The following is a 19,788-nucleotide window of genomic DNA, read 5'->3' on the forward strand; positions in this document are numbered from 1 at the left end:
GGCCAGTCACTTCACTTCTCAGTTCCCTCATCTGTAAAATGTGGATTAACTGCGAGCCTCATGTGGGACCACCTGATGACCCCCAACGCTTAGAACAGCGCTCTGCACATAGTAAGCGCTTAACAAATACCAACATTATTATTACCCCAGCACTGAGAACAGCGCTCAGCACGTAGCAAGCGCTTAACAGATACCATCATTATGGCGATCCTTACTGTTCCTGCTCTAGCATGGCTCAGTGGAAAGAGCCCGGGCTTGGGAGTCAGAGGTCATGGGTTCGAAACCCCACTCTGCCACTCATCAGCTGTGTGACTGTGGGCAAGTCACTTCACTTCTCTGGGCCTCAGTTCCCTCCTCTGTAAAAGGGGGATGAAGACTGGGAGCCTCACGTGGGACCACATGACGACCCCCAGTGATCTGATTCCCCCGTATCTCCCCCAGCGCTTAGAACAATGCTCTGCACATAGTAAGCGCTTAACAAATACCGTAATAATAACTTCTCTGGGCCTCAGTGACCTCATCTGGAAAAGGGGGATGAAGACTGGGAGCCTCATGTGGGACCACCTGAGTCCCCTGGATCTCCCCCAGCGCTTAGAACAGTGCTCTGCACGTCGTAAGTGCTTAACAAATACCAACATTATTATTATTAACTTCCCTGGGCCTCAGTTCCCTCATCTGGAAAAGGGGGATGAAGACTGGGAGCCTCACGTAGGACCACCTGAGTCCCCTGGATCTCCCCCAGGGCTCAGAACAGTGCTCTGCACATAGTAGGCGCTTAATACCATAATAATTTCTCTGGGCCTCAGTTCCCTCATCTGTAAAAGGGGGATGAAGACTGGGAGCCTCACGTGGGACCACCTGAGTCCCCTGGACCTCCCCCAGCTTTTAGAACAATGCTCTGCAGCGTGGCTTAGTGGAAAGAGCACGGGCTTTGGAGTCAGAGGTCATGGGTTCAAATCCCGGCTCGGCCATTTGTCAGCTGTGTGACTTTGGGCAAGTCACTTAACTTCTCGGTGCCTCAGTTACCTCATCTGTAAAATGGGGATGAAGACTGTGAGCCCCACGTGGGACAACCTGATTCCCTTGTGTCTACCCCAGCGCTTAGAACAGTGCTCGGCACATAGTAAGCGCTTAACCAATACCAACATTATTATTATTATCTGCACATAGTAAGCGCATAATAATTTCTCTGGGCCTCAGTTCCCTCACCTGTAAAAGGGGGATGAAGACTGGGAGCCTCACGTGGGACCCCCCCTGCACATAGTAAGCGCTTAATACACACCAACATTACAATTACCCCAGCGCTGCCCGCAGCAAGCGCTTAGCAGACGCCACCACGGTGGCCATTCAGGCCGTTCCCGCTCTACACTGCGGGGGGGGGGGGGGGAAAGGCTCCCCCTTCCCGTCAGCCACCGCGGCCGTAGTCCGGGCACGAACTACATTTCCCAGGAGGCCGCGGGGCGGAGCGCGCCAAGGCTGGGAGGCCCCAGGACCCGGATGAAGCCCGAGGACCCGGATGAGGCCCGAAGACCCGGATGAAGCCCGAGGATCCGGATGAGGCCCGAGGACCCGGATGAAGCCCGAGGACCCGGATGAAGCCCGAGGACCCGAATGAGGCCCGAGGACCCGAATGAGGCCCGAGAACCCGGATGAGGCAAGATGGCGGCGGCGCTGCGCTGATCCCCACAGGTAACGGGCCGGGCCTGGCCGGTCCTGCTCGCCGCCTTTGACACCCCCGGCAGGGGGGCAACACCCTGGCACAGAGACCCTCGGTCCGGGCGACTTTTTTCCCCCCGCCACCGCGACGACGGCTGCCCCGGGGCGCGGAACCCATTGCTTCCCCCCGGGGAGCCTCGGGGCCCGATGCCCTGCTGCTCAACCGCACGAGAATAATCTTAATAATGTTGGTATTAAGCCCTTACTGTGTGCAGAGCGCTGTTCTAAGCGCGGGGGGAGAGACACGGTCATCAGGTGGTCCCACGGGAGGCTCCCAGTTAATCCCCATTTTACAGAGGAGGGAACTGAGGCCCAGAAAAGTGAGTAATAATAATGTTGGTATTTGTTAAGCGCTTACTCTGTGCCGAGCACTGTTCTAAGCGCTGGGGGAGAGACAGGGGCATCAGGTTGTCCTACCTGAGGCTCACAGTTAATCCCCATTTTACAGAGGAGGTAACTGAGGCCCAGAGAAGTGAATAATAATAATAATAATGTTGGTATTAAGCGCTTACTATGTGCCGAGCACTGTTCTAAGCGCTGGGGGAGAGGCAGGGGCATCAGGTTGTCCTACCTGAGGCTCACAGCCTTCATCCCCATTTTACAGAGGAGGGAACTGAGGCCCAGAGAAGTGAATAATAATAATAATGTTGGTATTTGTTAAGCGCTTACTCTGTGCCGAGCACTGTTCTAAGCCCTGAGGTAGATACAAGGTAATCACATTGACCCACGTGAGGCTCCCAGTTAATCCCCATTTTACAGAGGAGGTAACTGAGGCCCAGAGAAGTGAATAATAATAATGTTGGTATTTGTTAAGCGCTTCCTATGTGCAGAGCACTGTTCTAAGCGCTGGGGGAGAGACAAGGTCATCAGGTGGTCCCACGGGAGGCTCCCAGTTAATCCCCATTTTACAGAGGAGGGAACTGAGGCCCAGAAAAGTGAGTAATAATGTTGGTATTTGTTAAGCGCTTACTATGTGCAGAGCACTGTTCTAAGCGCTGGGGTAGATACAGGGTCATCTGGTTGTCCCACGTGAGGCTCACAGTTAATCCCCATTTTACAGAGGAGGTAACTGAGGCACAGAGAAGTGAATAATAATGTTGGTATTTGTTAAGCGCTTACTATGTGCAGAGCACTGTTCTAAGCGCTGGGGTAGATACAGGGGACTCAGGTGGTCCCATGGGAGGCTCCCAGTCTTCATCCCCCTTTTCCAGATGAGGTCACTGAGGCCCAGAGAAGTGAAGTGACTTGCCCAGAGTCACCCAGCTGACAAGTGGCAGAGCCGGAATTCGAACCCATGACCTCTGACTCCCAAGCCCGGGCTCTTTCCACTGAGCCACGCTGCTCATGTTGGTATTTGTTAAGTGCTTACTATGCGCAGAGCACTGTTCTAAGCGCTGGGGGAGAGACGGGGGAATCAGGTTGTCCCCCAGGCTAAGAGTCTCAATTCCCATTTTGCAGATGAGGGAACTGAGGCCCAGAGAAGTGAAGTGACTGGCCCCCAGTCACACAGCTGACAAGTGGCAGAGCTGGGATTCGAACCCATGACCTCTGAACCCCCAGCCCAGGCTCTTTCCACTGAGCCACGCTGCTTTTCTAAATGCACGATGGCCGCCTAGCAGCCCAGGACCTCGCAGCTCTGGAGCAGCAGCGTGGCGTGGTGGAAAGAGCCCAGGCCTGGGAGTCAGAGGACTGGATTCTAATCCAGCAGCCTGGCTCAGGGGAAAGAGCCCGGGCTGGGGAGTCAGAGGGTCATGGGTTCAAATCCCAGCTCTGCCACTTGTCAGCTGTGGGCCAGTCACTTCTCTGGGCCTCAGTGACCTCCTCTGTAAAAATGGGGATTAAAAAATGTGAGCCCCACGTGGGACAACCTGATGACCCTATATCTACCCCAGCGCTTAGAACAGTGCTCTGCACATAGTAAGCGCTTAACAAATACCAACATTACTTAATCCCGGCTCTGCTATTTGACAGCTCTGTGACCTTGGGCCAGCCACTTCACTTCTCTGGGCCTCAGTTCCCTCATCTGTAAACTGTGAGCCCCATGTGGGACAACCTGATGACCCTGTATCTACCCCAGTGCTTAGAACAGTGCTCTGCACATAGTAAGCGCTTAAATACCAACATTAATTAATCCCGGCTCTGCATCCTGACAGCTCTGTGACCTAGGGCCAGCCACTTCACTTCTCCGGGCCTCAGTTAAACTCATCCATCAAATGGGGATTCAGACCGTGAGCCCCACGTGGGACAACCTGATTACCTTGTAATAATAATAATGATAATAATGATGATGGTATTTAAGCGCTTACTATGTGCCAGGCACTGTTCTCAGCCCTGGGGTAGTCACAAGATAATCAGGTTGTCCCACTTGGGGCTCACAGTCTCAATCGCCATTTTCCAGATGAGGTTACGGAGACCCAGAGAAGTGAAGTGAGTTGCCCAGGGTCACACAGCGGACAAGTGCCGGAGGTGGGATTAGAACCCACTACCTCGGACTCCCAAGCCCGGGCTCTTGCTACTGAGCCACACTGTTTCCGCTGTATCTACGCCAGGGCTTAGAACAGTGCTTGGCACGTAGTAAGCGCTTAACAAATTCCATCACTATTACCATTATAGCATAGTGGAAAGAGCAATTCGTTCAGTCGTATTTATTGAGCGCTTACTGTGTGCAGAGCACTGTTCCAAGCGCTTGGAAGATATGATTCATCAACAGAGACAAACCCTACGCGACAACGGGCTCACAGTCTAAAAGTCTAAATAATAATAATAATAATGTGGGTATTGGTTAAGCGCTTACTGTGTGCAGAGCACTATTCTAAGCGCTGGGGGAGAGACAGGGTCATCAGGTTGTCCCACGTGAGGCTCACAGTCTTCATCCCCATTTTACAGATGAGGGAACTGAGCCCCAGAGAAGCAAGGTGACTTGCCCACGGTCACACAGCTGACAAGTGGCAGAGCGGGGATTCGAACCCATGACCTCTGACTCCCAAGCCCGTGCTCTTTTCACTGAACCACGCTGCTTCTCTAAAGCATGGGCCTGGGAGTCCGAAGGTCATGAGATCTAACCCCGGCTCCTCCACTTGTCTGTTGTGCGACCTTGAGCAAGTCACTTCTCTCTGCCTCAGTTACCTCATCTGTAAAATGGGGATTGGAACTGTGAGCCCCAAGTGGGATAGGGACTGTGTCCAAACCCATTTGATTGTATCCACTCCAGCGCTTGGTATAATGCCTGAGTTACTATAATGCCTGGCACATAGTAAGCACTTAACAAATACCATTATTAATATTATTATTATTATTATTAGAATTATTAAGCCCTGAACCTGTCCCAGTTATTAGAAGGACCAAGGGTTCTCGAGCCTCCGAATGCTGCTCCCCCTGGCGGCCGGACCGGGTGTTGCTGCGCCCCTTGTCGTGCCCAAGAGAAATGGGTGTAAATTATCAATCAATCAGTAATAATAATAATATTGGTATTTGTTAAGCGCATACTATATGCAGAGCACTGTTCTAAGCGCTGGGGTAGACATGGGAATCAGCTTGTCCCACGTGGGGCCCACAGTCTTAACCCCCATTTTACAGACGAGGGAACTGAGGCACAGAGAAGTGAAGTGACTTGCCCACAGCCACACAGCTGCCAAGTGGCAGAGCCGGGATTTGAACCCATGGCCTCTGACTCCCAAGCCCGGGCTCTTTCCACTGAGCCACGCTGCTTCTCCAGTAATAATAATGGTGGTATTTGTTAAACGCTTACTATGTGCTAAGCGCTGGGGGGATACAAGGTGATCAGGTTGTCCCACGTGGGGCTCACAGCTTTAATCCCCCTTTTGCAGATGAGGTCACTGAGGCCCAGAGAAGTGAACTGACTTGCCCAAAGTCACCCGGCTGGCAAGTGGCGGAGTGGGGATTAGAACCCATGGCCTCTGACTCCCAAGCCCGGGCCCTTTCCACTGAGCCACGCTGCTTCGGTAGTACCGAGCGCTTACGGTATAGGGAGAACGCTACACTGAGCGCTTGGGAGAATACAATACATCAGAGTTGGTAGACACGTTTCCTGACCACAAGGTAGTGGCTCCTGGAAGCTGGTGATTTCTTAAACTCGTATGTCACGGAGGAGCTAATTTATTGGAAAACTCTGCGAGGTTATTAAAGGTTGAATTTCTATTGAAACCGTTGGTTAGGCTGTTTGTTTCCTCCAGGAGAGCTGTTTGGTCTTTTCTCTTAATTATAGTAGTAATTGTATCTGTTAAGGGCTTTGTGTGCTAAGAACTTGGGTAGATAAAACCCAGTCAGATCAAACCATGGCTCTTACCCCACAGGCGACTTATTGTCTAAGGGGGATAGAGAGCAGGTATTCTCCGGTTTCCAGATGAGGGAATTAACACAGAGAGAAATGAAGTGACTTAACCAAGGTTTCGCAGCTGGCAAATGGCAGGGCTGGGACTAAAGCCTTGGGCTCCTGACTCCCAACTTGGTGCTTTTTACAGTAGACCATGTTGCTTCTACATCTGTCAGGTTGGCACCAACTATCAGAAAGGGAATGGTCTTGTTCAGAAAAATTTCACTGAGGGAATGACTTTTCCCGGTTTGGTCCTAATATTATAACATGAGGGCTGTATAAGAGAAGGCTCCAGGAAGTGAAAATGCTATAACCAGAATAGTAACTGAACTAGAAGGGAATTTATTTTTAGTAGGCAAGAGATGATACCGTAGGAAATACTCAAAGTGAAATAGATTCGGATATTTTCTATGCCGTTGGAGCTGCTATTGAACAACACGAGTCATTTCTAACTTACTATCTTGGCTATGTAAATGGGAGAGTTCTTACTGTCGTCCAAAAAACTTTTTTAAATTGTTAGATCACCTTGAAACTTGACAGTTCTTAGGAGCAGTAAGGAGCAGTGTGTTTCCATCACTGTGGTTCCATCAGTTAAACCTTTTTTTCTTTGTCATTTGAACAGTGGAATAAAAACCAGTTGTGTGGAAGTGCACATCCAGGAAGCTGTGAAAACAAAACCCAACAGGTTTTCTTCTCATACCTTTGGATTCTCATCTTAACTCAGCATGGCATCAACAGTAGGATGGACATTAGGGCCCAGGACAATGTTGCCCCGTTTAGTTGCGTTCAGCAGACTGGTTTCAATACAGAGTAAGTAACCCTTTTATTTTTAATTCTTCCAACCTCTCTGACACGGCAGCAGCTGAGTAAAGTAACACAGACTTGCTGTTCATGGAGCTAGGGCGTACTAGGTGCCAAGGACTGTGTTAAGCCCTGGGATAGGTGCAGGGTAATCGGATGAGACCCAGATAAGACTGTGTTGGCAGAATTAGGGAATATTCATCTGATGTTCTAACTGCCTGGATACAGCGTGAGGCACTGGTGTTGGTAACAGCTGTTCATATGGGCCTTAGTGAATGTTATAGCACAGGTTGTCCGTGACCGGGATGTCTTTATGAAAGTGACACCCATATGGGAATAGAGTGAGATGTATTAAACACATTAATAATAAGATTTATTAAGTCCTTACTCTGCACTAAGTACTGAGGTGGGTACAAGGTAATGAAATTGGACAAATGCCATGGCCTATATAGGGTTCACAGTCTGTCTTATCCACATTTCACAGATGAGAAAACTGGGATCCAGAGGGGATTGAAGGTATTGCGGCATTCAATCAGTAGTGTTTATTGAGTGCTTAGCATGTGCAGAGCACTGTACTAAGCACTTGGGAGAGTACAGTACAACAGAGTTGGTTGACGTGTTCTCTGCCCACAATGAGCTTATATTCAAAACCAAAACTCAAGGGGTGCAGATAGTGTGCCAAATTAGTAAAATTACAGTAGCCTTCTTAGGTTCTGAAAAATAGCATCACCACAAGGTGATTCCTTTTGGCATTTAATGCGATAGCTTTGCAGTGAGTGGCTTTTCTACTCACAGAAATTTCACATCAAAATGTGGAAAATAATTGCCATAAAATAACTGACCTACCATGTTTAGCGGGCTTACTTTAATTTGTATTTAAAAGGTGAATGTAAGGTGGAAAGCCAAAAAAAGTGTGGTATCTACTATTTTCAGTAATTTAATAATAATTATGGTATTTAAGTGCTTACTATGTGCCATGCACTGTTCTAAGCTCTGGGGTAGATACAAAGTAATCAGGTTACCCCACGTGGAGCTCACAGTCTTAATCCCCACTTTACAGATGAGGTAAGAGTTTTATTCCTGCAAGAGAATAACAGTTTCTTATTAGAAGCTAAATCTTATTCATTGAGTCTAAACTCAGAAAAAAAATTGAGGGGCCCAGTGCAGAACTTTAGTCTAAATATGGCAGTGTCAATATCCTACAACTCAGCTTTTATCATTTCTTGTCTCTACAGATGGAGCTGCATTTTCTGCTTGTCACAAATCTACATATACTCCTCTTCCAGATAATTATAATTGGTATGTTTTCAATCCAAATGAAACACAAAGAATTCTTTCATTTATACTTGTTTTAGAAATAATAAGAAGTTATTTAATTTGGTAACTTGTTTGGGGTCTGTGCCACTTTCTCAAATCCTTTTCTCTGTTATTTTCAAATTTGCAATTTTGACAATGTGCTTGTTAGCTAAATGTGTTCCTAATACAAATAGCTCGCGTTGATTTTGGCTGAAAGCACAGTGTATTTTCCAGATCATAAAAGATACAGCCAGAAATTCCTTCTCCAGTTTTTCTGCAACAAAAGCCTGTAGCTTCATGGAACTATTAACTTATTTTCAAGGCTTTTCTCTTTGAGGTCGTTGACATATCTAGTGGTTGGACTTTTTCATTTCCTGTATTTCACTCTGGACAAGCAAGAGTGTGCACCTTTACAATGAATTTTGTTAGTATTCTCTCAGGAAGTTAGAGAGTGTCTTCCAACAATGTGTGGCTGTCTGGATTCAGCAAATGCAATGTCAGATGAAATGATTTTTTGTGTGCGTTAGGTGTCAGGCACAGCATCAGTACCACAACCCAAATTCTCCTTAATGTGAGGTTCTTTAAGATTCTTTAAGGATCCAACACCTGTGTTAAAGGACAGCTGATTGCCTTCACAGTGTGAATATGAAACATTTCACTACCAGGGGATCACCTCCCCTCTAGATCCCAGCTTGCTTTCGGGCAACCAGCTGAACAGAGAATTGAGCCAAATCCCTCTTGAACCTAAAGATATGAGGCTTTCTGTATTTTGGGCTCAGCTCTCTTGAACTTGCTGTCATCTGCCTATATGACATCCTATGGGAACAAATTCCATAAACCTACTACTTGCTGTATGAAGGGTTTCCTGTCTCTGTGTGAGGTTACTCTTCAGGAAAAAAGTCTTATCGCAGTAGGACTTAGTATACTGAAATTTGCTCTGTTCACCCCATTGCAAATTTTATAGGCTACTAAGTAGCCTATAGTGTTCCCTCCTAGCCCGAGTCTTTTCAGATTGAGGAGTAAGAATCTTTCCAGCAGGCTGTCAGCCTACTGCGGAGCATCCTGGTTGCCCTTCTCTCTACATTTTCCAGCTCCACCCTAACAGGATGAGCAGAACTGCCTGAAGTATTGCAGGGGCAGGCAGGCTAAAGTGGTTTTTATAGTAGCAAAACCAGCTCCTTTGTTTTTTTTTCTTTCCTATTCCAGATAGTGCCCAAGGTTCAGTTGGCATTTTTGGTTGCTTGTTTTTTCTTTCTTTTTTTAATGTGGTATTTCAGCACCCACTCTGTGCCCGGTACTGGGGTATTCATTCAATAGTATTTATTGAGCTCTTACTATGTGCAGAGCACTGTACTAAGCGCTTGGAATGAACAAGTCGGCAACAGATAGAGACGGTCCCTGCCGTTTGACGGGCTTACAGTCTAATCGGGGGAGACGGACAGACGAGAACAATGGCGATAAATAGAGTCAAGGGGAAGAACATCTCGTAAAAACAATGGCAACTAAATAGAATCAAGGCGATGTACAATTCATTAACAAAATAAATAGGGTAATGGAAATATATACAGTTGAGCGGACGAGTACAGTGCTGTGGGGATGGGAAGGGAGAGGTGGAGGAGCAGAGGGAAAGGGGGAAAAGAGGGTTTAGCTGCGGAGAGGTGAAGGGGGGGTGGCAGAGGGAGAAGAGGAGCTCAGTCTGGGAAGGCCTCTTGGAGGAGGTGAGTTTTAAGTAGGGTTTTGAAGAGGGGAAGAGAATCAGTTTGGCGGAGGTGAGGAGGGAGGGTGTTCCAGGACCGCGGGAGGACGTGGCCCAGGGGTCGACGGCGGGAAAGGCGAGACCGAGGGACGGTGAGGAGGTGGGCGGCAGAGGAGCGGAGCATGCGGGGTGGGTGGTAGGGAGGAGGGAGGGGTAGATACAAGATAATCAGTTTGGGACACAGTCCCTATCCTACATACGGTGCACAGTCTTAATCCACCATTTTACAGATGAGGTAACTGAGGCACAGAGAAGTTGTGACTTACCCAAGGTCATCCAGCAGACAAGTGTTGGAGCTGGGATTAGAACACAGATCCTCTCTTTTCAGGCCCATGCTCTTTATGGTGAGTAAGGATGAGGTTGCAACTGGGGTTGAGTTTATTTTTTCCCCCCAGGTTCATTACGTCCATCCTCACATTAAAGCTTATCTGGCATTTTTCAAACCAGTTCCCTTCTCTGCCCGTGCTTTTTGGCCCCCCTCAAATACTCCCAGAAATTGAGGTACAATCACCCCTTTCAGAAATCATGTCATTCCCCAGTAGGTGGAGGTTTTTTTAAAGACTCACTGTTACTAAACATAATCATCGATTCTACTCACTTGATAAGTATACCATTGAGATCCACTGGTCCATAATTCCCAGAATCTTTTCTGAAGCCCTGCTTATAGGTGGGAATTAAATGGATTCTGTCGGTCCTTCAGAACAGATATCAATAACCGTGATATCCTTCAAGTACTTAACTCTTTACCAGATTCTGTACTGAGCATTTGGGTCGGTACTGTCTGGTCAGACACAGTCCATGTTCCGCATGGGGCTCAGAGGGTAAGGGGGTGAGAGAACAGATATTTTATCCCCATTTTTCAGATGAAGTAACTAAGTTTAGACTTGCCTAGGGTTGCACAGCAGAGCGGTGTCAGAGCCAGGATTAGAACCCCGGTCCTCTGACTCCCTGGGCTCTTTCCATTACGCCACACTGCCACACTGCGTTTTTAACTCTTGGTAAAGGCCAGGCGTTCCACAGCTTCCCATTCAGATTCCTTCAGAATTTTTTTGTGTGGTGATTTGCTTACATCTAGTTGAGCGATTTGGCCTCATCAGCCTGTATGGTTACCCCAATTTGATCCAGCTCTTGCAGACAACTGCAAAATATACTTCCCTTGTAAATCTTTTAAAAAGTGCTATAGAGTTAGTCTTCCGTAAATTTCCCTACTGCTAATAAAAATGAAAATTCTGTGATGTTGAGCTGGAGCATTTTTATGAAATCAGTAGTTGGGCCCACGGTGATAGTAGTGGATTATTTGAGAAAGAAGTTGTCGGGACAGAAGGTACTTACACCTAACAGAGTCTGGGGCAGAGTTACAGGTAGGGACTCTCCAGGTGTGGTCCATTTTTGCCAGAAGGGAAATGTGGCACCTGGGGACCTGACGTGCTCTGAAAATAGAAGATCAGAAGCAGGCTGGGCACCTCTGGCTGGACCTGGCTCTGAGCCCCGGAGCCATGTTTTTCTCCAAAGCCTACGGAGAGGTTCCTTCACTTGCGTGTCGATGCACCTTACAAGGGTCTATGGCTGGCCCACGGACCTCTGAGGTCCATTAGCTTACACAGGGGAGACGGGCTCCATCCCCTTTCTGATGTGGGTGACACTCCTGGAGTTTGGCTCAGGTCCAGCAGGCCCCAGGCCTTCGGTTGACCAAGGCTCTACTTTAGCCTTCGAGAGGAGGCTGTAGGGAAAGGATGAAAGGCCAAGGCCACGTGCTGAACGGCAGCAATGGAGAGAGCAGGGAACGATGCTGTTTTGAAGCTTGGTCAGGAGTTGGGAAGAGATGAGGAGTGGGCACAGAAGTGCTTTAGGCAGCACTTTCAAGTTAAAGCGCTGGTGAAACTGTTTAATCTTCCGACTATTCCTGCAGCTTGGGAACATCTAGCACCCTGTCCTGGAGTCATTTTTGGTGAATTGTGCATTTTTAATTTTAGCAAGGAAATGTGTCGCAAATAAAATGTAACTTTCTTTTACAGCAAGGTGGAGCTAGCTTTGACATCCGATGGCAGGACGATAGTTTGCTACCACCCTACCTTGGACTTTCCGTATTCACATACAAAGGTAGGTATAAATATCTAAGAATGATTTAATTCAGTAACGAAAGTGTCACTCTCTGCCATTTACTACCGAGGGCTTCTTCCAAGAGAAGTAGTAGTAGCAAATACTTGCTACTGTGTGCAAAGCACCGTTCTCAGTGCTGGGAAAGGCGTCTGTGGATGTGACCGTAGACACGGTGCTTGGCCTTTGAGCCCAAGAGGCTCATAATCTAAGAAGGGACCGAGGAAGAGGAGATTCCTTGGCGACAGACTCATGAAGAAGGGTGAAACCAAAATATCAAAAAATCACGGATGTTTCAGGCTCCTCCCAGCTCATCCCAACAGTCACAGAAGTCAGAACCACAGCGGCGACTTGCCCAGTGATCTAAAAGTCAAGAAGGGCTCACACTGCTGCACTTTGAGTCTTTCCGGACTGCAGCGGGGCCCAGTGGGAATCTGGGTGGCTTGCGGACGGTGCAGCTTCTCTCGTGCGTGGTAGCCCCCGGAGGTTGCCTGGCTAGACAGTTAATGGTGGCAAATTGATCAGTTTTGAACAGTGGGAATGTTAGGTTTGTGGAAGATGTGGAAATAATGCGGGAAGTGATTCAGTAGCTCAGGAATGGGATAGGCCACTTCTTAAATGTGTGATGTTACCTTTCTAATTAAGAATTTCAATTATTTCTCTTTTAAAAAGAAAATGGAGATTCGGGTTCTGAATTTGTGCTTTTTTTTCCAAGGTCCTCATTCGTTCTTTCTGATTTAATCTTTTGACTAATATTTTTCACTTATGTTCTTAAAGTTGTTTGAGGCACTTAGGAGAAATCAGGAACCTGGATTTAATTCCTAAACCTGGCAGTACTCACTGTTAGCTATACGCAGACAGGAGATCTGAATCCTCCTTCTGTCTTTGGAAAATCAAAAGTTAGCACCCACCCTCATAGGGGACACCAAATAAGTAGAAGTGTCAAAATGCTTTGGGTGACGATTATTCTACACTTGAATAACATTAATTCCTAAGCACAGGAAGTTCTTTTCAGTGATATTTACCGAGTGCTTGCTGTGTGCAGACCACCCTACTAAGCACTTGGGAGAGTTCAATACGACAGTTGGTAGACATGTTCCCTGTCCATAGAGAGTTTATAGTCCAGATGGGAGACAAACAGTTGTATATTAAAAAAAAAAAGGCTATGTACTTAAGTACTGTTGGGCTGAGGGTGGGGTGAACATCAAATGCCGAAAGGTTGCTCTGTCCCCTTAATCTCCCTTTTTGAAATCAAGTATCTGTGAAAATTTATTTTATCCAGTGAAACATATATATTTTGCTTAGTTTCTCATTTTAGGCAGCTCAAGTGTGTAGCTAAGTTTTGATGTTGTGACTCTGGCAATTCCATTTTTTACTATTCTTCTTCTAGTTGAGTGATAAGAATATATATTTTAATGTTTTATTACACAGTCATTCCATATGGAACCTGCAGTAAGTGTAAACTCTTGACAGCTCTTTTATCAGAAAATCATTCCAAAAATTTCATGCAGTCGAAGAGGGTCCCGAGGCGAGGGTTTGCCTGTTTCCCAGTTGTTTGCTCCGGTCCCACCTCGTGCTGAGCCATAGCGTCATAGGGTCCGAAGCTGCTCAGCACCCAGGTGGGCCCAGCTGGTGCTGGACCCAATTTCCCTGTTGAGAGAAGGCTGAGCCTGCAAGCCCTGTCATGTGTATGCTGTTATCCCCATGACCTCTGGCTCCAGGGCTCCCGAAGGTCCAAATTGGGGAGTGGAGGAAATGGACTTGGGCTACTCCTGTTGGAGCTCTTTCCACCATTCCTAATTTTTGAAAAAAGTAACAAAAAACCACAAACCACACCTAGTGCGTCGACCTGAAGGCCATGGGCCAAACAGCCCCTGCTGGGCCCTAGGATAAAGTTATCTGATTTCTGAAGTAGTAGTCCCCTTATTGTGCAGAGGACTGTACTAAGTGCTAGGAAAGAGTAGACAGGTGGGGATAAGACATATATCCTGTCCCTCGAGGGGCAATCTATGAATATGGGTGGTGGAGGAGGCCCTCAGGACACTCAGGGATGCAAGGTTGCAGTTAATTACCAGATGCTTCTCTCAGCTGGAGATGAAGAGGGTCTGAAGAGGCAAAGCAGCAACTTTTATACCGGGCCTGGCGTGCTCAGAGCTTGAGAGTATGGTGGGGTGGGCAGATAGTTCCTCAGCTGTGCTGGGAGGGCCGAGGACATACGTGTAGGTCACGTGATGGAAGACGAGATTAAGAATTAAAAGCCATGCGGTGAATTATGCCATTTATTTATTGTTAGCAAACTGGGTCTGAGACGTAAACAATTAACTTTAGAGATGTTTTAAACAAACTAATTTTCTTGTCTCCTGAAACTGTTTCTGATATTTTATAGCCTCTACCTCGACCAGATCCTAGCAAAAACGAAGCCGAAACACATGATCAAATACTGAAAATGCAGTTGGAAGTTGAGAAGAAACGGTTGGAGCCAGAAATCAACATAGAACAGCTTAGCAAAATATTCTACACAACCAAGCATCGCTGGTACCCAGTGGGGCAGTAAGTAGTATTATTACTATTTTTTATTAACCATTATATTACTACAGAGAGCTCTGCTATATGTAAAAAAAAATAGAAAAATAGATTTTCTATCCTGAAGAAATTCACAACCTTAAAAAACATCTTCTGTGATGTTATTCTCTCTGATGGGAAAAATTAAGACAGAAGCTTCCAGGTTGTAATATGTAATGTATTCCTTGTAATACTAATAATCTAATAGATGAAGCTCATTAAAATATTTCTCAAAGATGTTAATGGAATCTCACCAGAGCTGGTGATTAGAAACTAACAAAGATCTGCAGATTTTTTTCTGTAGCTTTGAAATCTATTTTTTTATGATGCTTTTCATAAATGTGTGATCGTTAAACTTATCACAGATTGGAACACGATTTGCTTTACTAGTACCATCTGTTTAAATGAGGTGATTAAGAATTTATGATCAAGATAGTGCAAAGAAGTAGAGGAAAGCAAGTGATTGAGTTAATATACAAGTTAAGAATTGTGCCAGTCTTGTTTCTCTAGAAACTCCACTTGTCCTTGTCTTTATATTTAGCAGTTTTATGAAGAATGGTGAGGCCTTCTAGACTTGAACCTTGTTGAGAGCAGGGAACGTATTTGCCAACTCTTTTGTATTGTACTCTCCCGAGTGCTTAATACAGTACTCTGCAAGTAGTAAGCACTCAAATACCACTGATGACATTGTACCCCCATTTAATCATACTGCTTCTCCAGACTCTCTTTGGCCTTGGCTTCCTAGGCGTGGTCTTTATTGATTTTCCTCTTACCTCTCTTGACTAACACCTTTGATTTCTTCTTTGAAGGCAGTTCTTCTCCCCTGCTCTCATTCCGAGTGCGGACAGCCAAAGGTCTACCTGCTTCCCACCCTCTTTTCCGCCATCCAATTTTATCCAGTTTACAGGACTTTTGAAACTAGATATTTGATGACATTGCAGCTCCTTAAAACTGTCTTAGGAAGGTTCCAGGGAAGGCTTTCCAATTCCTAATGTATCCTTCAGTCCTGATATCCAAACTACCAACCTACCACTACTTTCTTTGTCTCACTCCTTAAAAAACACCTTCTCCAAGAGGCATGTCCTAATTAAACCCCCCACATACTTTAGCACTCATATATATTGTTGATCTGTCATATATATTACATATATGTCCGCTCATTCTCAAATATAGTATATTTGCTGAATTATGTTCACTTCCCCATGAAATTGTAGGACTCCTTGAGGGTAAGAAACACATCTTTTACTACTTTTGTGTGTTCCCCAGGACACGTGGTACAGTAATCCTCACACTGGATATTCCAATAAATACTGTTTGTTGGTGCCATTTGATTTTTACCATTGCCAATTCTACCCCATCATCATTATTCATTGAGGGCCTAGGACATATCTTTCTCCTCTTCACCATCGGTGCTTTAGCCTTGTCAACAAATGGCAATGAGCCAGAAAAGGAGCACTAAAGTATTTTCATGGACAGAGGAGTCAAGCTCTTTTCTCTCAGATGTACTCTCCCAGGCATTTAGTACAGTGTCTGCACACAGTAAACATTCAGTAAATAGCCTTGATTGATTGAATGGGCTGGCTTAAGAAAGGAGAGTTTGCTCAGCTAGCAACTTTACCCTATTTCCTTCCCCCTCTCCCCTCCGATTTCTCGTCAGCTACGAGAAAAAGAACACAAAGACAGGCAGTGACCTCCCCTGTTCTACTCTTAGCTCCATTCAGATGCATACACAAAGGCGAGGTGAAATAATATGGGGAGCAGAGAGGAGCCCAGAAGAAAATTATCCCTTTTTAAATGCCACACCTGAATGATGGCAGGAATAGAAGAGCGGCATTGTACTCGTGCTGAGAATCACCGCACTCTTTGCAAGTCACATTCATTTCCCAGTCCTTTGAAAGAGTCGCTGTCTTCAGTAGTGTGAAAATAGTGCCAGGAATAAAAGCACATAACAATAATACTTGCCCTGCATCCTTGCTTAATGCCAAGAATTGCTTACGATTTCTGATCACAAACAATGAAAAAAGGATGCAGAACAGTTTAGTTATCACCTTCCATTTGCAAGGTGAAAGAGTAGCTTTAAGGCACAACTTTTGGAGGACCATATTCATATGCTAGAGTGCATCCTCTGGAATTCATAAGAAACAGCAGCTGATGCAGCAGACAACAAAAAGAAAGCCTGCCCTGGGCATCTCTCAGCAGGGTTCTGTGACATTATTAGCCATTATTATAACGGCTGTTCATTTCTCACTGTAGGTTGCTATCATCTTTTTACTCACCTTTCCACTATCACTTTTCACTGTGCCTCTGTTAAACACCCAACTGGTGTCTTTGCGATTACAGTAAGTACCCTTTTGTCATAAGTCAAAGCATTGTCATAGGAAACAAGTTAAGGTTGTCTGAACTTATTTGGGGCCTTTAAATCAACCCCTTAGATCCCTAGTCCATTAAAGGACCTGGGTTCTAATCCCAGCTCCACCACGTGCCTGCTGTGTGACTTGAACCAAGTCACTTTCCTGGGCCTCCAGTTACCTTATATGTAAAATGGGGATTCATTCATTCATCCAGTCGTATTTATATGGCGTTATCCTTGACTCCGCTCTCTCATTCAACCCACATATTCAATCTGTCACCAGATCCCGTCGGTCTCACCTTCACAATATCACTAAAATCTGCTCTTTCCTTTCCCCCCAAACTGTTACCACGATAATACAATCACTCATCCTCTCCTGCCTAGATTACTGCATCAACCTCCTTGCTAACCTCCCAACCCCCTGCCTCTCCCCACTGCAGTCCATACTTCGCTCCTCTGCCCAGATCATCTTTGTACAGAAAGGTTCAGGACATGGGGATTAAATCCTACTCCCTCCTACTTAGACTGTGAACCCCATGTGGGACAGGGACTATGACCAACCTGATTAACTCACGCTGAGAAGCAGCGTGGCTCAGTGGAAAGAGCACGGGCTTTGGAGTCAGAGGTCATGGGTTCGAATCCCGGCTCGGCCACTTGTCAGCTGTGTGACTTTGGGCAAGTCACTTAACTTCTCAGTGCCTCAGTTACCTCATCTGTAAAATGGGGATTAAGACTGTGAGCCCCACGTGGGACAACCTGATTCCCCTGTGTCTACCCCAGCGCTTAGAACAGTGCTCGGCACATAGTAAGCGCTTAACAAATACCAACATTATTATTATTATTATTATTATTATTAACTTCTATCTATCCCAGCACTTAGAGCAGTGCTCGCCACATAGTAAGCACTGTGCTGTATCCCCAGTAATCATAAGTGTTATGATTATTATTAATCATCTTCATAATGCCCATTTGAGGCGAACAGCTGGTAAATTAACTCGTTTAAAAGAGAATCAGAGAAACCTTGCCTAGCTGTCTGAAAGGCATTCACCCATTTATTCAGTCATTTATTGAGGGCTTACTGTGTGCAGAGCACTATACTAAATACTTGGAAAATGTAATATAGCAATAAAGAGAGACAGTCCCTGCCCCCAATGGGCTTACAGTCTGGGGAGCAGGGACAGACATCAAAACAACTAAACAGGCATCAATATAAATAAATAGAATTACAGATATATACATATATACATAAGTGCTATGGAGAGGGGAAAGGGGGGGAGAGCTAAGGGAGCGAGTCGAAGTGACATGGAAGGGAGGGGGAGCTGAGGAAAAGGGGGCTTAGTATAGGAAGGTCTCTTGGAGGAGGTGCACCTTCAGTAGGGTTTTGAAGGGGGGAAGAGTGGTGGATTTGAGGAGGGAGGGAAAGTCACAAGTTGGAAAGAAAGCTCCTTGAAAACAGGGACTCTGTCTACAGTCTAGGTTGTAGTCAGTGGTATTTTTTAAACGCTTACTGTGTTCAGGGCACTCTACTGAACACTTAGGAAAGTACTCTACAATAGATACCATCCTTGCTCTCAAAGAGCTTACAATCTACTGGGAGAGATAGACATTAAAAGAAATTACTGTGCTTCTATTTTTCTTTCCCAAGCACTTTCTACAGTGTTCTGCACCTGGCTGCTCAATAAATACTTTTGTCGACTTCCATGAGGAGCACTACCACTTCTTAGAGCTTCTGACTAGGAAATCCAAATCCATGTTCTTTTTAAAAATGACTTACCAGCCTTCTTTCTATTTTCAAGGTACCATATGCGGCGCAAGAAGGTCAACCCTCCCAAAGACCGGTGATTTTGAGAACTTCATATCAAGTAATTGTTGGTCAACAAGATGACAATTGTCCAATATTTAATCATTGGTTACCATTTCAGAACAAAAACAAGTACTGATTTCTTTTCAAGTAATATTTAATAAAAATGTTTTTCAAGATCCATAGAATTCAATTCATATTTCTTGTGTCAGATGATACATTTGGCATTTTGCAGTAAAGACAGTTGAGTATTCTATTGGCCTTTTACAAACACATGAAATGAAGTTCTTTATCAGGTTGTTCACTCGATCAATCAATAGTATTTACTGAGTGCTTATTCTGTTCAGAGCAAGGTACTCTGTGCTTGCAAGAGTACAATACAGTTGTTGGGTTCGATCTGTGACCTTAAGGATTTTCTTATCTAGCTTAGGTTGTAGCTAATTCCAAAATATAATTGGCACTATTCGTTTTTCTGTGGCCAGTTTGTCCTCATGTTACAGAGTATCACCAATATACTGACATTTACTTTGATGGTATTAGTATACCCTGTAGTTGAAGGGTAACCCTTTAAAGTGTTCTGTGGGCCTCTGAAAATAAATCAGGCTATCCACTAGATAAAGGAACCGTTTTTTACATATTTATTGGAAAAGTTTTGAAAATGGGACGGTTTTCATCACTCAAGAATGCTTCCTGAAAATCTCATTGAAAAAGAATTCCTTCCAAACTTCTGAGACCAGGATTGGGGCTAGGACCCTCCCAGAGGCCAGATGTCTGCATCCGGGGCCCTAGGTTCTGTTGTTCCCCCTACGGCTATCTGACCTTCGATCTTCCTCACATATCTCTCCTCTTCTTCCTTCCCCTGCCAGGAGTAGCAAAGTAGAGCTTCCTCCCTTTGTCTTGCCTAATTCACCAGAACCTCATTCACCACAGAGCCTCTCTTGGCAGGGAGTTAGGAGGCAGGCTACTATATCCTGCCTCAGTGGGCCTGGGATGGTGGAAAATAAGATAATTTAAGGGGTAGTTGAACAAAGAATGGAGGACAACTTCGTGCACTCTGGGCACCCTCCCTTGGTGCT

The 19,788-nt window shown here is 45.7% G+C and overlaps 1 protein-coding gene across 2 annotated transcripts; it reads left to right on the plus strand.

Annotated features, from left to right (window-relative positions):
- Window positions 1-1,540: 1,540 nt before the first annotated feature.
- MRPL42 (mitochondrial ribosomal protein L42) lies at window positions 1,541-18,897 on the plus strand. 2 transcript variants are annotated; one of them, XM_001510371.5, is made up of 6 exons: window positions 1,541-1,689; window positions 6,672-6,859; window positions 8,086-8,149; window positions 11,918-12,002; window positions 14,386-14,549; window positions 18,708-18,897. In XM_001510371.5, the coding sequence occupies exons 2-6, from the start codon at window positions 6,775-6,777 to the stop codon at window positions 18,751-18,753; spliced, it is 444 nt and encodes a 147-aa protein (XP_001510421.2). In that variant the 5' UTR covers window positions 1,541-1,689; window positions 6,672-6,774; the 3' UTR covers window positions 18,754-18,897. The 2 variants fall into 2 exon arrangements, with proteins under 2 accessions (XP_001510421.2, XP_007668262.1); XM_007670072.4 differs by lacking the exon at window positions 1,541-1,689 and adding an exon at window positions 1,693-1,903.
- Window positions 18,898-19,788: the final 891 nt, after the last annotated feature.

The sequence above is a fragment of the Ornithorhynchus anatinus genome, chromosome 14, assembly GCF_004115215.2.
Source record: "Ornithorhynchus anatinus isolate Pmale09 chromosome 14, mOrnAna1.pri.v4, whole genome shotgun sequence".
NCBI classification, from domain to species: Eukaryota; Metazoa; Chordata; class Mammalia; order Monotremata; family Ornithorhynchidae; genus Ornithorhynchus; species Ornithorhynchus anatinus.

Coding starts and splice junctions, on each gene's coding strand:
- MRPL42 (XM_001510371.5), top strand. CDS start 6,775: ATGGCATCAACAGTAGGATGGACATTAGGGCCCAGGACAATGTTGCCC. Junction 6,860..8,085: donor CAGACTGGTTTCAATACAGA/GTAAGTAACCCT, acceptor TTGTCTCTACAG/ATGGAGCTGCATTTTCTGCT. Junction 14,550..18,707: donor CGCTGGTACCCAGTGGGGCA/GTAAGTAGTATT, acceptor TCTATTTTCAAG/GTACCATATGCGGCGCAAGA.